Here is a 14,905-nt window from a genome sequence, read left to right on the forward strand (position 1 = left end):
ACAAACAGATCAGGGATAGCACTTTCACGCAAGATGTGCGCATCATGGATGCTGCCAGGAAACGTAGCATTTACTGTCATAATTGTTTGATTGTGGTCAACAACAAGCTGCACATTTAGTGAGTGGAACCCCTGTCTGTTACGAAACACCTCCGCGTTCCTTAAGGGTGCTTTCAGGGCAATGTGCGTGCAGTCTATTGCTCCCTGCACCTTGGGAAAGTCTGCTATTCTCGAGAAACCCAAAGCCCTCTCGGTCTGTGCCTCCCTGGTCATTGGGAAGTTTATGAAGTCCATCCTGCGAGCATAAAGGGCTTCAAGCACCTGTCGAATGCAGCAGTGTGTAGCGTGCTGAGAGATATGGCAGATGTCACCAGATGAAGCCTGACAAGATCCCGATGTGTAGAAGGCTAGGGCAGCAGTAACCTTCACCTCAATGGACAGTGCAGTTCTGATGGTGCTGGAAGGCTGCAGATCACCCTTGACGAGTTGACATATCTCATCGATGACCTCCTTCCGCAATCGCAGCCTCCTAAGACAAGCATTTTCAGACAAGTTCAGGTAAGATTGCTTTTCCAAGTACCTTTGTTGGCTGTAGAGTCTCCTCCTCTGTCTTCATCTCCGTCTACGCATTACTGTGCCACCTGTTCCCTCCAATTTTTTTCGCGCACAGTCCCCTTAAATTTGCTGCACGGCCAGCCACTATGCAGCCGCGCGTGTGCAGTATCTCTTCCAGCGGCAGGAGCTGGGGATCGGCCTGCGCAAGACCGTGCGATTGGTGGAACTTTGGTGGGCGGCCTACAACAGCTCATCAAAACTTGTTAAGTGGCCCTCCAGCCCAACTAATTGTCCACCCCGGTCTAGTGCAATGACATTCTGTCACTTCTCAAAGATGGAGAGGATCCTGTGGAGGCACAAACAACTAAAGTCATCTAAAGTTTGTCATTCTGGGCCTGAGATCAAACTTAATTGGCTATCAGTCCAAGTGTAAATGTTAAAGGACATAGGAAGCAGGGGCTGACCTACAAGAGTAGTCTGAAACACCGTTGCCAGAAATATCCATCGCAAATAAAGGCTAAAATGACCCAAAAGCATTGCAGTAACATCAAGCTGAATAGATGATGGTTCAATTTGTAAGATGCAAACATGGAGGCTGATCAGATTTACATTGGGGTTGGGGTCAGGACAGGCTGGCCATAGTATCCTTTGTAGATAAGGTTAAGGGCATATTCACACAAGCAGGTTCCCTTAGACACACACCCATGAGGCAATGGGGCAAGGAAAAGATTCGCTCAGATCCCACATCATCACAGTTTCTCGTAAGGGCACAAACTGGGTAGAACTCTGGCACAACTAGAATCTGCCCCAGTTTGTGCTCCCACAGCCAAGGATCTACATAAGAACATAAGAATATAAGAAATAGGAGCAGGAGTAGGCCATTAGGCCCCTCGATCCTGCTCTGCCAATTCAATAAGATCATGGCTGATCTGATCATGGACTCAGCTCCACTTCCCTGCCCGCTCCCCATAACCTTTTATTCCCTTGGAAATATAAACATAGACATTTACAGCGCAGAAGGACACCATTTCAGCCTATCGTGTCCGCGCCGGCCGACAAAGAGCAGCACGGCCCTCGGTCAGCAGCCCTGAAGGTTACATATAAACCTATGAACAATGAACAATGGCGGAAAGGTAAAGAGCACCCAGCCCAACCAGTCCGCTCTACACAATTGCGACACCCCTTATCTCTCAAAAATCTGTCCAACTCGCCTTAAATATATTCAGTGACAGCTCTCTGGGACAGAGAATTCCCCATTTACATCTGAGCTCGGACCAGAAATTCAGACCCTGTATCTTTCAAATTGTTAGTTAGTTTGGTCTTGTCTAAGTTGCTAGTTAGCAATAGGTTCTCTCTTTGTTGAGCTTAGGCAGAATAATAAAACTTCAGAAATCCACTTGGTAAATAATTTTACAGGTCATTTTGATCAGTGCCTTTGGGCCTGAAATTCCGATCGAGGTCTTCCCGCGGGCAAACAATTGAAAAAGTAAAAAAAGATGCGCACCTACTTGTTCCTGCTGCATACGCACGAACTTCCGATCCTGAGGCCTTCACTCCTTCGCATCAGAGCGCGTGCACGTCGGGACGTGCGCAGGCCGAGAGCTGGAGTCACATGGTTCTGGGCAGCCAATCAAGGTACAGTATTTTCTTATTCAATAATAATGGGAACCTCGTAAGTTGGAGTTCTCATTATTATGAATGAGGAAACCCCCCCCCCAAACACACAAAACATTAATAAAAAATAGAAAAATACACTACCTATTTAAGATTCATAAATTAAAGTTCTTATAAAAAAATATATTTTCCTGACTTTTTAAAAAGTTTTTTTAATTATGCCTTAAAATAAACTTACCGTTGTGGAGAGGGTTTTTAACAATAAAGTGTATTTTTATAACTTTATTTTAAAATGTTTTGATGTATTTTTAAACACTTGCGCCTGTAAAAATAGGCTATACGCCTGCGTTTTCAGGCGCAAGATTTTGAGGACATTTGTTGGGCAAGATATGCGTAAATATCGGCAATCTTGCCCTTGCAAGTGTCCTCACTCCCGATATGCACGAGATCTGTCAAGCCAGAAACTTGACAGATCGGAAAAGCCGATTTTCAGCGCATGCGCATTGTCGCTGAAAACGGCTTTTCCAATGCCTTCTCGGGTCCGTAGAAACTTCGTACGGATATCGGAATTTCATCACCAATATTATTTTACCAAGGCATTTCTCATGGACCATTAATCAATCACTTTTTTCCTCAGAGAATTTAATCTCTGCATTTAAGGAAATTAACCAGTCCTCCTCCTCAAAAATTCTTTTTGACACTTTCCTGGAACATTAAGCTAAGCTTAACATTAATCTGATGCATTGTTTTAATGTGGTGTTGAAATGTGATCTTATGCATTTCTTTGTCTGAATTTCTCGCAGCATGGCTTTGGTCATGTGGGAAATTTCAATTTTCTTTTTCCAGATTTACTGATCTGGTGAATATGAAAATGGCTGCTGAGTCTCAATACTTCTTCCCCTGTCATTTTATCAGGTCAAAAGTTGAGTCTTACTGGGTGTGTTTCAACAATAGGGAACTGGAATGCAAGCTCAACATTTTTACTGTTCACACTCAAGAGGAACACGCGGTGCGCTATTAATGTAACCCATAACTAAAATCTGCCGAGCCCCTGCCTCAGCTCATTTGCTGCTGAAACCGTCATCCATGCCTTTATTATCTCCAGACTTGACTAGTCCAAGGTACTCCGGGCCAGCTTCCCACTTACCAACTTCCATAAACTTGAGCTCATCCAAAACTCGACTGCCCATGTCCTAACTTGCACCAAGTCCTGTGCTCACTGACATACATTAGTCTTGCAATGATTTTAAAATACTCAGCCTTGTGTTCAAATCCCTTCATGGCCTCACCCCTCCCCATCTCTGTAACCTCCTCTAGCTCTACAACCAATGTTCCCTCTAATTATTATTTTAGGTGCGCGGGTGAGTGGCCTGCGTGGGACCTCCAGATCGCTGCGTGGACGCACAGCCGTGCAGCTTAGGAGGAACATTGCCTACAACCCTCCAGATGGCCTTTTGCACATCCCCGATTTTAATCGCTCCACCACTGGCGGTCGCGCCTTCAGCTGCCTAAGCCCTAGGGAAATCCCTCCCTAAACCTTTCCGCCTCTCTACCTCTCTCAACTCCTTTAAGGCGTTCCTTAAAACCTGCCATTTTGACCAAGTTTTTGGTCACCTGTCCTAATAGCCTGGATTTTGCAGTGAGCGGCAAAGGAACAGCACTTGCCTTTCACCTTGCAGACAGCTCCCCACAAAGTTTTCGCGAGCTTTAGAGCGGAGACACGCAGACCAGAATTGCTCAGCGGACGGTATCGGTGGTGGGTCGACAGTTAAATGTGAATTGATTGTCAGCGGGTCGGGAACCCGCTGTCAAATCACCTCACTTGTCTTTCCCAATGTTGGGTCGGCCACCACTGAGCAGACACGACAGGCAGCGGCGGGAGAGTCAATTTAAATCATTAGTAGCTTATTTACAGCCACTTAACACTGGTTTTATACTTACCTTTTGAATTTGCCAGCTTGCCCACGGGTTTCACATTTTTTTAATTATTCATTCCGGGATGTGGGTATCACTGGCAAGGCCAGTATTTATTGCCCATCCCGCATTGCCCTTCAGAAGTTGGTGGTGAGCCGTCTTCTTGAACCGCTGCAGTCATTGTGGTGAAGGTACTCCCACAGTGCTGGTAGGGAGGGAGTTCCAGGATTTTGACCCAGCTACGATGAAGTTATGGAGATATATTTCCAAGTCAGGGTGGTGTGTAACCTGGAGGGAAACTATTGCTAGGCTATGTCTGTGATGCTGAGGCGGGAGGTCAGTGGTCATTGAATCAGCTGATGAGTTGACAGCTTCAAATGTCAAGTAAAAGCTCCCACCTTACAAAGATATCTTCTCCTAGCCACAAGCTCTTCCTCACTGCATTTCCACAACAGACTCACCATGCTGCAAATCTTTATACAAGTCTCCATCCAGCCTGACCTCATTACCACTCCTATGATTGACAGATCACTTTTGTCATCTCTATTTCACCTGCTATCTATCCCATCAGCGTGGGTGCCCTTGGAACTCTCACATTGGGCCTCAGAATCCCACAATGATCAGCCCCAACATTAGCAGCACCAGACACACCAGCAGCACCAACAATACCAGTTGATGTGGTGTATTTGGACTTTCAGAAGGCTTTCGACAAGGTCCCACACAAGAGATTAATGTGCAAAGTTAAAGCACATGGGATTGGGGGTGGTGTGCTGATGTGGATTGAGAACTGGTTGTCAGACAGGAAGCAAAGAGAAGGAGTAAGTGGGTACTTTTCAGAATGGCAGGTAGTGACTAATGGGGTACCGCAAGGTTCTGTGCTGGAGCCCCAGCTGTTTACATTGTACATTAATGATTTAGATGAGGGGATTAAATGTAGTATCTCCAAATTTGTGGATGACACTAAATTGGGTGGCAGTGTGAGCTGCAAGGAGGATGCTATGAGGCTGCAGAGTGACTTGGATAGGTTAGATGAATGGGCAAATGCATGGCAGATGAAGTATAATGAGGATAAATGTGAGATTATCCACTTTGGTGGTAAAAACAGAGAAACAGACTATTATCTGAATGGTGACAGATTAGGAAAAGGGGAGGTGCAACAAGACCTGGGTGTCATGGTACATCAGTCATTGAAGGTTGGCATGCAGGTACAGCAGTCAGTTAAGAAAGCAAATGGCATGTTGGCCTTCATAGCGAGGGGATTTGAGTACAGGGGCAGGGAGGTGTTGCTACAGTTGTACAAGGCCTTGGTGAGGCCACACCTGGAGTATTGTGTACAGTTTTGGTCTCCTAACTGGAGGAAGGACATTCTTGCAATTGAGGGTGTGCAGCGAACGTTCACCAGACTGATTCCCGGGATGGCGGGACTGACATATCAAGAAAGACTGGATCAACTGGGCTTGTATTCACTGGTGTTCAGAAGAATGAGAGGGGATCTCATAGAAACGTTTAAAATCCTGATGGGTTTAGACAGGTTAGATGCAGGAAGAATGTTCCCAATGTTGGGGAAGTCCAGAAGCAGGGGTCACAGTCTAAGGATAAGGGGTAAGCCATTTAGGACCGAGATGAGGAGAAACTTCTTCACCCAGAGAGTGGTGAACCTGTGGAATTCTCTACCACAGAAAGTTGTTGAGGCCAATTCACTAAATATATTCAAAAAGGAGTTAGATGTAGTCCTTACTACTAGGGGGATCAAGCGGTATGGCGAGAAAGCAGGAATGGGGTACTGAAGTTGCATGTTCAGCCATGAACTCATTGAATGGCGGTGCAGGCTCGAAGGGCCGAATGGCCTACTCCTGCACCTATTTTCTATGTTTCTATGTTTCTATTTTCTCCGCAATCAAATTATGCTGTAGAGAAAAGCGAGCATCAGCACTGATAACATTGCTGCCTGCGAGGCCAGGGATAGCCTCACCATGGCCAAATTGACTTCACTTGGACACTGTGCATCCTGGCTGCCACATGATGTGCAGGTTGGCACCACCCCACACCAGCTCCATAAAGCATCCCTACAATGCCCAAGCCATTCCTTTCACACTCATCAGCATTGCGGGGGGTACCGTTATGTCTCACCATTCACTGTAACTCACGAAGCCACTTCCAAAGGTGCACACAAATCTGTCCAAGAAAGCAAAGTGATGAAAATAAAGGTTTAAAGGACCTTCCTGCATGCTGTGACTCCCTCCATAAGCAGGAGAGCCTGGGTGCAGCCCTGTGCCTTTGTGGCCTCATTGTCAGTGTTTGCAACACCTCAATGCTGTGGAGCACTACCAGCACAAATGTCAAATATATTTGTATATTATCCCTTTAAGGAAATCAGCTGATGATGCATCATCAAATGACGTCACCATACCTGCTTCCTCTAAGTGGCCGGGAAATTTCGCTGGGTGGGCTTAACAAGCCCCATCAATGGAAATTCATTTTGGACAGTGGGATGGAGCCAGCCGCGGGGTCGGCCGTTATGGACCTGCCGAGGTCAGCAAACTCATGGCCCCAGAGTCTAAAGCAAGAAATATAAATTAGATTTAAATCAGATACTTAAAGGAAAATGAAGATTGGGAAAGACAGATGGGATTAAGAGAGGTAAAAGAATCAGATAGAAAAAGTAAAAAACAATGTAATTTTAATCTTTTTTTAAACACTACAACACTAATTAACTTCATCAACATTAATTAACTAATTAACTTCTTAAGGAATGAGACTCCACCCTGTAAAATTCAATTTTCAGGGCCAGAGAGGTTGTTTGGCAGTTATTATCACTTATCACGCCGTTAAAAATTCACTTGTTCCTCAATGCACTACCCCAAACTTTTTCTGGTGTCTTTAGTAGAGAACTAGTTTTCCAACTTCACGCTGTTGCATAGATTTCAGTGCCCGAGTCTATTGGCGAGGACTGTTACTGTGCATCCTATGGAGGAGCAGGGTGACTCTGACAGTAACTTCTGGATTTCCCTGTTTAACTGCGCATGTGCGGACGCGCGGAAGTTGCTGTTCGAATTACTCCGTTATAACACTTAGCGCTGACAGCCTCACCATTATTCCTATTGCAAAATTCAGGCTATTATCTCCTTCTGTGGCTCGGTGTCAAATTCTGTTTGATAAAGCTCCTATGAAACACCTTGGGACATTTTACTACTTTAAAGATGCTATATAAATGCAAATTGTTCAGTAACCACAGCACAACAAATCACTTGATGTTTCAATTGTGATTCTTCCATTTTAAAACTAGCTCAGCAGGTAACAATATCTTCCATTCATTTTGCGTTTAAAGACGATGGAGTTATTATTATTCTCAAGACTGATTTCGAATGTCCTTGTAATGTATGTATCTGTGAGTATGCTCACAGGTTTGTAGAGCTGTTGCACCAGTCATGTGATGTTCACAAGACTCAATAAAACCCCAGTCAGTTGGGCTTCGGTCATCCACGATGAGGTAGGCAGTTGCGAGCCTAGTAGATGAACTGGTAATGTGTAGTGTGATTGTTAAACCTTTGTTAATAAATCAATTAGTTCTTAATAGCAATATTTTGCTATGAATTCTTAAGCAAAAAACCCATGAAGCAACTACATTTCAGAACTTAATGGTGAAATCCTGAATCGACATCCTGCAGTATTTATTGGACCATAAATTGCTGCGAAAAATAATGGCGGGTTCATGCCGTCTGCCATTATTAATGCCATAAAATAAATAGCAACATGCGGCTGTGATGAACAGATACATCGTGAGTTGCGAATCGCCACAAGTTGCAGGATTATTTGTGCCAATCTGCCGTTAACCTCGCAAAAAACGGGAGCTCACCGTAAATATGAGTGAATCTCGCCGCAGACATTTAGGGATGCTATTTCATGCCGTAAGGACCCTGTTGATTACATCATTTGTGGTTCTGACGGGAAACTCAACCTTGGAGGCCCAGAAAGGGAACAATTGAAATTGTGGTGTCTCATTCCTTCAGGTAGAAAATTATTCCTGGAGGCTTTTAAAAGTTTACATTTTAATTAGTTTTTCTTACTTTTCCTTTCTGTCTCTTTTATTTTCTCTCTCTCTAAATCAAATCTTTCTTTCCCTCTCTTTATTTCTCTTTCTGTTTTTAATTTGACTCTAATTCGCTGCATTTCCTTCTCCGTTGATCCCTGTTTCTTTCTCTATCCTTAAATTTCATTGGTTAAGGAGAAAGACCATTGGACCCGACATTCAGGAGGTTCCAGATGCCTCGTTGACCTCGACATGCTGTTATCAGCTCACACTTCCAGCAAATTGTGACACAAAAATCATCCGATCTGAAGGTTGAGGGGAAAAAATTCCAATTTACGGTGCTCGCTGCAAGATACCCTGCTCCAGCAATTTCTGGGCTGTTGTTTATTCAGTCATGGCTCCCCAGCTACATGTACTAAGTGGGTGGAGTACATAATTCAGTTTCCTTTTTAATATGGGGACTTCCAAACTTTGCAAGACAATATCGTAACATCAAATTAGCTAACCTTTGCACTTTGTAATTATAAAATTATAATTATAAAAGGAAGTTGGTGTGATCAGTGATTGTCAGAGGATTGCATCTTTAAAGAACTCATTTTCTTCAGTTAACATTTACACGCTGCATTTATATTGTACGGTGCCATCTCTAACTGAAACAGTTGTGGATGTCTCAGCTGTCTGTGTTGTGAAACCTGCCCCGTTTACACTGAGGGATGGATTCCACTGACCAAGTGGCATTAGTCTGTGGCACTAGCACTGTTGAAAAGAGTAGACGAGCAAAACATAAATCAGGAAGTAGTGATCAAATGACGTCAAGCTTTAGTTTTACAAGCTTGAATCCTGATTATCACAGGAGATTGCGTGAAAACTCTTGATTTCAACACATCGAGGATACGTGGAGGAGAAAGTGCAGCATATTTGGAGTTTAGGAGATACAAAAGAGGAGGAATGATCAACATACTGTCAATATTTCTTCTCTTTCACTATTTTGTGATGACAACAATTTGCATTTATATAGCACCTTTAACACAGCAAAATGTCCCAAGGCGTTTCATGGGAGCGTTAACAAATTTTAACACTGAGCCACATAAGGAAATATTAGGGCAGGGAGGTAGGTTTTAAGGTGCATCTTAAAGGAGAGAAAGGCAGAGAGGCGGAGAGGTTTAGGGAAGGAATTTCAGAACTTACGGTTAGGGTTGAAGAGGGATTGAAGAGGCAAAAGATGAGGGAAGGATCCTGCCAAGGAATACAAGAGAGGTGTGAGAGACAGAAGGGCAAGAACAGCTTCTACAGATATGGGAGCATTATTCAAGTCTTGGATGAACTAGTGTTTCATATCATGGAAATAATGAAGCCAAGAATACTGATAGATAAAGAAGGACAGACCATCAGAGATAGCCACTGAGGGTTGGGCTTGCAAAGAAACTAAGAACGGAAATAAATTAAATTTAAATGCTCACCAAAGTGCATGGAGGAGACAAGAAAAACGTTACATGCTCGCTCAAGTTCCCAACACATTTTTGAGTAGACGTTGAACTGATTCACATAAAGGACTTAATCTGCCTGCAACTCCCTGAATCTACTTGCACCCTGTCTCGGAGGAAACAAGGCTTTGTTTCTTGAAAAAGACTCCCTGATATTGTATGTCAGCCATGGCTCAGTTGGTAGCACTCTCATCCACTGAATCAGAAGGTTGTGGGTTCAAGTCCCTCTCCAAAGACTTGAGCACAAAAATCTAGGCTTGACACTCCAGTGCAGTAGTAAGGGAGTGCTGCACTGTTGAAGGTGCTGTCTTTTGGATGAGACGTTAAACCGAGGCCCCGTCTGCTCTCTCAAGTGGACGTAAAAGAGCAGGGGAGTTATCCCTGGTGTCCTGGCCAATATTTATCCCTGAATAATCATCACTATTTGGTCATTGTCACATTGCTGGTTGTGGGAGCTTGCTGTGCGCAAATTGGCTGCCGTGTTTCCCACAGTGATTACTTCATTGGTGCTTTGGGGTGTCATGAAAGGCGCTATATAAAAGCAAATCTTTCTTTCTTTACGTGGCTCAAAAGTCTTGAGCAAGTGATTGAAAAGCAAGACCATAGGGAGTGGTGGGGGGTGGGGGGGTGGGGAAGGGGGCCAAAGGAAGTCAGCCTGGGGTTGCTTACTTGTATCCCAGCTGTACTCATTCATTGCTGTTGCTGCCACTGTCAGTTGCTGAAACAATTCAGTGTTATGTGACTATGTTAAAGTAGTCATGAAGATGGTAGTGGAAAGGCTCATGCGATGTCAAATACTTACCAGGCCAGTAATACATATAAACCTTTCTCTTATTCTTCATCATGGTAACCCAGATCGGTTCTGATGCATCCCACCACATAGGGAGTCGGCTGTCCTCGTTCTCACCAATCAGGAATGACTTGTTTGTTTTCTCATCCCACATATAATTTCCAACCATCTGGTGCACTTCGCAATGGTGTCCTGTAAAGGGCACAGAGACCATAATAAACACGAGGCCACTCTTCAAATACACTTCACCCTTTCATGTTTCAAACTTCTATCAGTCAATTTGTGTTTGTTTGTTATAGTCCACCAATTCAGTATAAAATATCATTGATGATGAGATTTTAATTTTAATTTTATACCTAATCTAACATAAACCCTTTATTAACTTTAAAAGTAAAGTTAGCCTTTTAGCCAATTAAATCAATTTATGATGTGTAAACATATAAAGAAGTTCTGCCAATTAATTTTACTCATCAGTGACCCTGAAGCCTAACCTAGCCCAAATAAGTAAATTGATCCACTGCCTGTGAGGATTAGCAAACTGAAAAGAATTATTCAGAAGTGGCTTCTCTCATTCCACATTTGCTGAACTCACTGACTTTGCAGAACTTCATCATGGCCCTGACTAAGATCAGCTAACTCAGCACAGTTCAGGAATCAAACCTGTGGGAAGTCTGCAAAATTATCAAACCAAGGAGAACTAATTTCCTCCTTTAATCCCAGCAACTTTGTGGCTATGTAATCATTTTAGTTTCTGAGTAACACATTCTTTATTCATTTCTACTTAGGGCATGGATCAATTAACCTATTGACCTTGACAAGAATTTGTCTCCTTAATGAAAACAAAAAAACAAGAAATGGGAGCAGGAGTAGGCCATTCGGCCCCTCAAGCCTGCTCTGGCGTTCAATGAGATCATGGCTGATCTTCGACCTCAACTCCACCTTCCTGCACTATCCCCATATCCCTTGATTCCCTTAATATCCAAAAAATATATCAATCTCTGTCTTGAATATACTCAACAACTGAGCCTCCACAGCCCTATGGAGTAGAGAATTCCAAAGATTTACCACCCTCTGAGTGAAGAAATTTTTCCTCATCTCAGTCCTAAATAACCGACTCCTTATTCTGCGACCCATGGTTCTAGACTCCCCAGCCAGGGGAAACATCCTCCCTGCATAGAATATATCTGCAACTTAAGACTACCGCTCCAATTTTCTTAGAGGTAGGGTCGCTGGAAATATTCAGTGGGTCCATCGGCATCTGAGTGAAGGGAAGGCAGATTGACACGGTTCTGATTGGGGCGGGGCGAGGCGGGGGACTCTGTATCTAGATGTTACTTTGGCTTTTCCCTGGGTTCACTGTGGCTGTCTACCAGCAGCATCAGATGATTTTACAAACACTGCCCAGTGGCTGGCTGTGACTGCCCCAGCAAGTTGCTTTTGAGATTGATGCCAGTCAGGAATTATCATCACTGGCATCCCTATGGGAATCAAGGGATATGGGGATAGGGTGGGAAAGTGGAGTTGAGGTAGAAGACCAGCCATGATCTGACTGAAAGGCGAAGCAGGCTCACTTACGGCCTACTTGTGCTCCTATTTCTTATGTTCTTATGTACTAATATAGAAACAGTTTTTCTGTGTATCAGAAATAAAAACAGAAAATGCTGGATAGCACTCAGCAGGTTAGGCAGCACCTGTGGAGAGAGAAAAACAGAGTTAATGTTTCAGGTCGATGATCTTTCAACAGAAGTTCTGTTCATATCTTTTTGATGCCTTTTCATTGTCTCATTGAAATAATCATTATATATTATCCATCGGTTTTCACCTCGTTCCATCTTTTCAAAACTGTTTTCTGAGCATTCCACCAATTATTTCCTCTCTGTAACAGGAGTCAGCATTCCTGATTCATAACTCCTATCTGTTACTTTATTTCCTTTATTCAGTCCCAATTACAGGCTTGCTCACCTTCCAATTTCCTGTTCTGATGAAGGCTCTACACACAATCGTTAATCTATCTTCTTTGTATAGGCCTGCCATATAGACTTTTTAATTTAATTCTCAGGATGTCGGCACTGCTGACAAGGCCAAGAATTTATTGCCCATCACTACTTGCCTTAGCGATTTGATACAACTGAGTGGCTTTCTAGGCTACTTCAGAGGGCAGTTAACAGTCAAACATGTTGGTGTGGGACTGGAGTCACATACATGGTAAGGACAGCACGTTTCCTTCCCTCAAGGACATTAGTGAACCAGCTGGGTTTTTACAACAATCCAACAGATTCATGATCACTTTTACTGATACCAGCTTTTTACTTCCAAATTTTTTTAACAGAACTCAAATTTTTAAACTACCATGGTGGGAACTCATGTTCTCTAGATTATTAGTCCAGTAACACACCCAGGACACTACCATTCCAGCATTTGGTGTTTATATTTTTATGTTTCTTTAAATGTTTTATGCTTAGTAACCTGTTCCTAAATTGACACTGGCTTTATTAAAACTAATAACAATAATAAAAGATTTTTGGTTTACCTTAATTAGCATGCAGTATCTTGGTAACCCTAAAAAATGTTAATGCTTTTAATGAAATCAATCCATCCTGATAAATCTTTGCCGATATTAGAAGTTAATAAGCTTTCTTTTATGTTTGCAACACCATGTAACCAGCATCCTATCGCCACCAGAGGGCGTATCTGTTGGAGTCCCAAGTGATCCCAGCATCCCTTGGGGCACTGTATATAAGCAGGCCTCCCATGCTGTACGGGCACTCTGGAGTTAGAATAAAGAGACTAAGGTCACACTTACTCACGTCTACAGTACTCAATCACATTGCTTTATTTGAGACATAACAACTGGCGACGAGATAACGAACCATCACACGAAAATGCAGAGAACTGTTGGTATCCTGGAGAAATTTTCAGAAGGGGACAATTGGGAGGCCTTCATGGAGCGACTCGACCAATACTTCGTGGCCAATGAGATGGAAGGGAGTGTGAACGCTGCCAAACGAAGGGCGATCCTCCTCACTGTCTGCGGGGCAACAACCAATGGCCTCATGAAGAATCTTCTTGATCCAGTGAAACCTACAACCAAATCGTATGAAGAACTGTGTACGCTGGTCTGGGAGCACCTAAATCCGAAGGAGAGCGTACTGATGGCAAGGTATCGATTTTACACATGTCAACGGTCTGAAGACCAGGAAGTGGCGAGCTACGTCGCCGAACTAAGGCGCTTTGCAGGACATTGCGAATTCGATGGATTCCTGCAGCAAATGCTAAGAGACTTTTTTGTGCTTGGCATTGGCCATGAGGTTATCCTTCACAAACTATTGACTGTTGAAACACCGAACCTGAGCAAAGCCATAACGATAGCACAGGCATTTATGTCCACCAGCGATAACACCAAACAAATTTCGCAGCATAAAGATGTTTCGGCAAGTATTGTACACAAAGTAACGTCGTTTTCAGGCAGGAATGCATATGGTAGAATGTACATGCCTGCAGCTGTACGACCTCAGGTGACCCAGAGTCCACCATCAAGCGTTAATGTGAGGCAATTGACACCTTGTTGGTGCTGCGGAGGTGAGCCCATCAATGCCGCTTCAAACACTATGCGTGCAAAGGCTGTGGAAGAATGGAACACCAGCAAATGTGCAGACGAGCTGCAAGCTGCAAACACCACTTTGCAGAGGAGGATCAATCCATGGCGGATCAAACTGAACTAGAGACTCAAACCAAGGAGGCAGAAGTGTACGGGGTACACACCTTCACCACAAAATGTCCACCGATCATATTAAAAGTTGAACTGAACGGAATTCCAGTATCCATGGAATTGGACACGGGTGTGAGTCAGTCCATCATGAGCAAAAAGGCCTTCGACAGACTGTGGTACAACAAGGCATACAGGCCCAAGCTGAGGCCTATTCATACCAACCTGAGAACTTACACTAAAGAGCTGATCTCTGCAATTGGGAGCGCCACAGTAAAAGTCTCCTATGATGGAGCAGTGCACAAACTACCACTATGGATTGTACCAGGAGATGGCCCCACACTGTTCGGCAGAGGCTGGCTGGGAAAAATCCGCTGGAACTGGGACGACATCCGAGCGCTTTCGTCCGTCAACAACGCCTCATGTGCCCAGGTTCTGAGCAAATTTATGTCATTGTTTGAGCCAGGCATCGGAAATTTCTCTGGGGCGAAGGTGCAGATCCACTTGATTCCCGGTACACGACCCATCCACCACAAGGCACAGGCGGTGCCATATATGATGCGAGAGAAAGTGGGAGATCGAGCTAGACAGGCTGCAACGAGAAGACATCATCGCGCCGGTGGAGTTCAACGAGTGGGCCAGTCCGATTGTTCCAGTTCTCAAGGGCGATGGCACGGTCAGAATTTGTGGGGACTATAAAGTAACGATTAACCATTTTTCACTGCAGGACCAGTACCCGCTACCCAAGGCAGACGGCCTATTTGCGACACTGGCAGGAGGAAAGACGTTCACAAGCTGGACCTGACCTCAGCC

General features: G+C 44.0%; 1 protein-coding gene across 1 annotated transcript in view; it reads right to left on the bottom strand.

The window, feature by feature from the left end:
• enpp6 (ectonucleotide pyrophosphatase/phosphodiesterase 6) overlaps window positions 1–14,905 on the bottom strand; it is a 100,306-nt gene that overhangs the window by 67,179 nt on the left and 18,222 nt on the right. The window contains exon 2 of the mRNA XM_070897875.1: window positions 10,399–10,578. Within this exon, the coding sequence (XP_070753976.1) occupies window positions 10,399–10,578 (180 nt within the window). The remainder of the gene's footprint in view (window positions 1–10,398; window positions 10,579–14,905) is intronic.

The sequence above is a fragment of the Pristiophorus japonicus genome, chromosome 1, assembly GCF_044704955.1.
Source record: "Pristiophorus japonicus isolate sPriJap1 chromosome 1, sPriJap1.hap1, whole genome shotgun sequence".
NCBI lineage: Eukaryota > Metazoa > Chordata > Chondrichthyes > Pristiophoridae > Pristiophorus > Pristiophorus japonicus.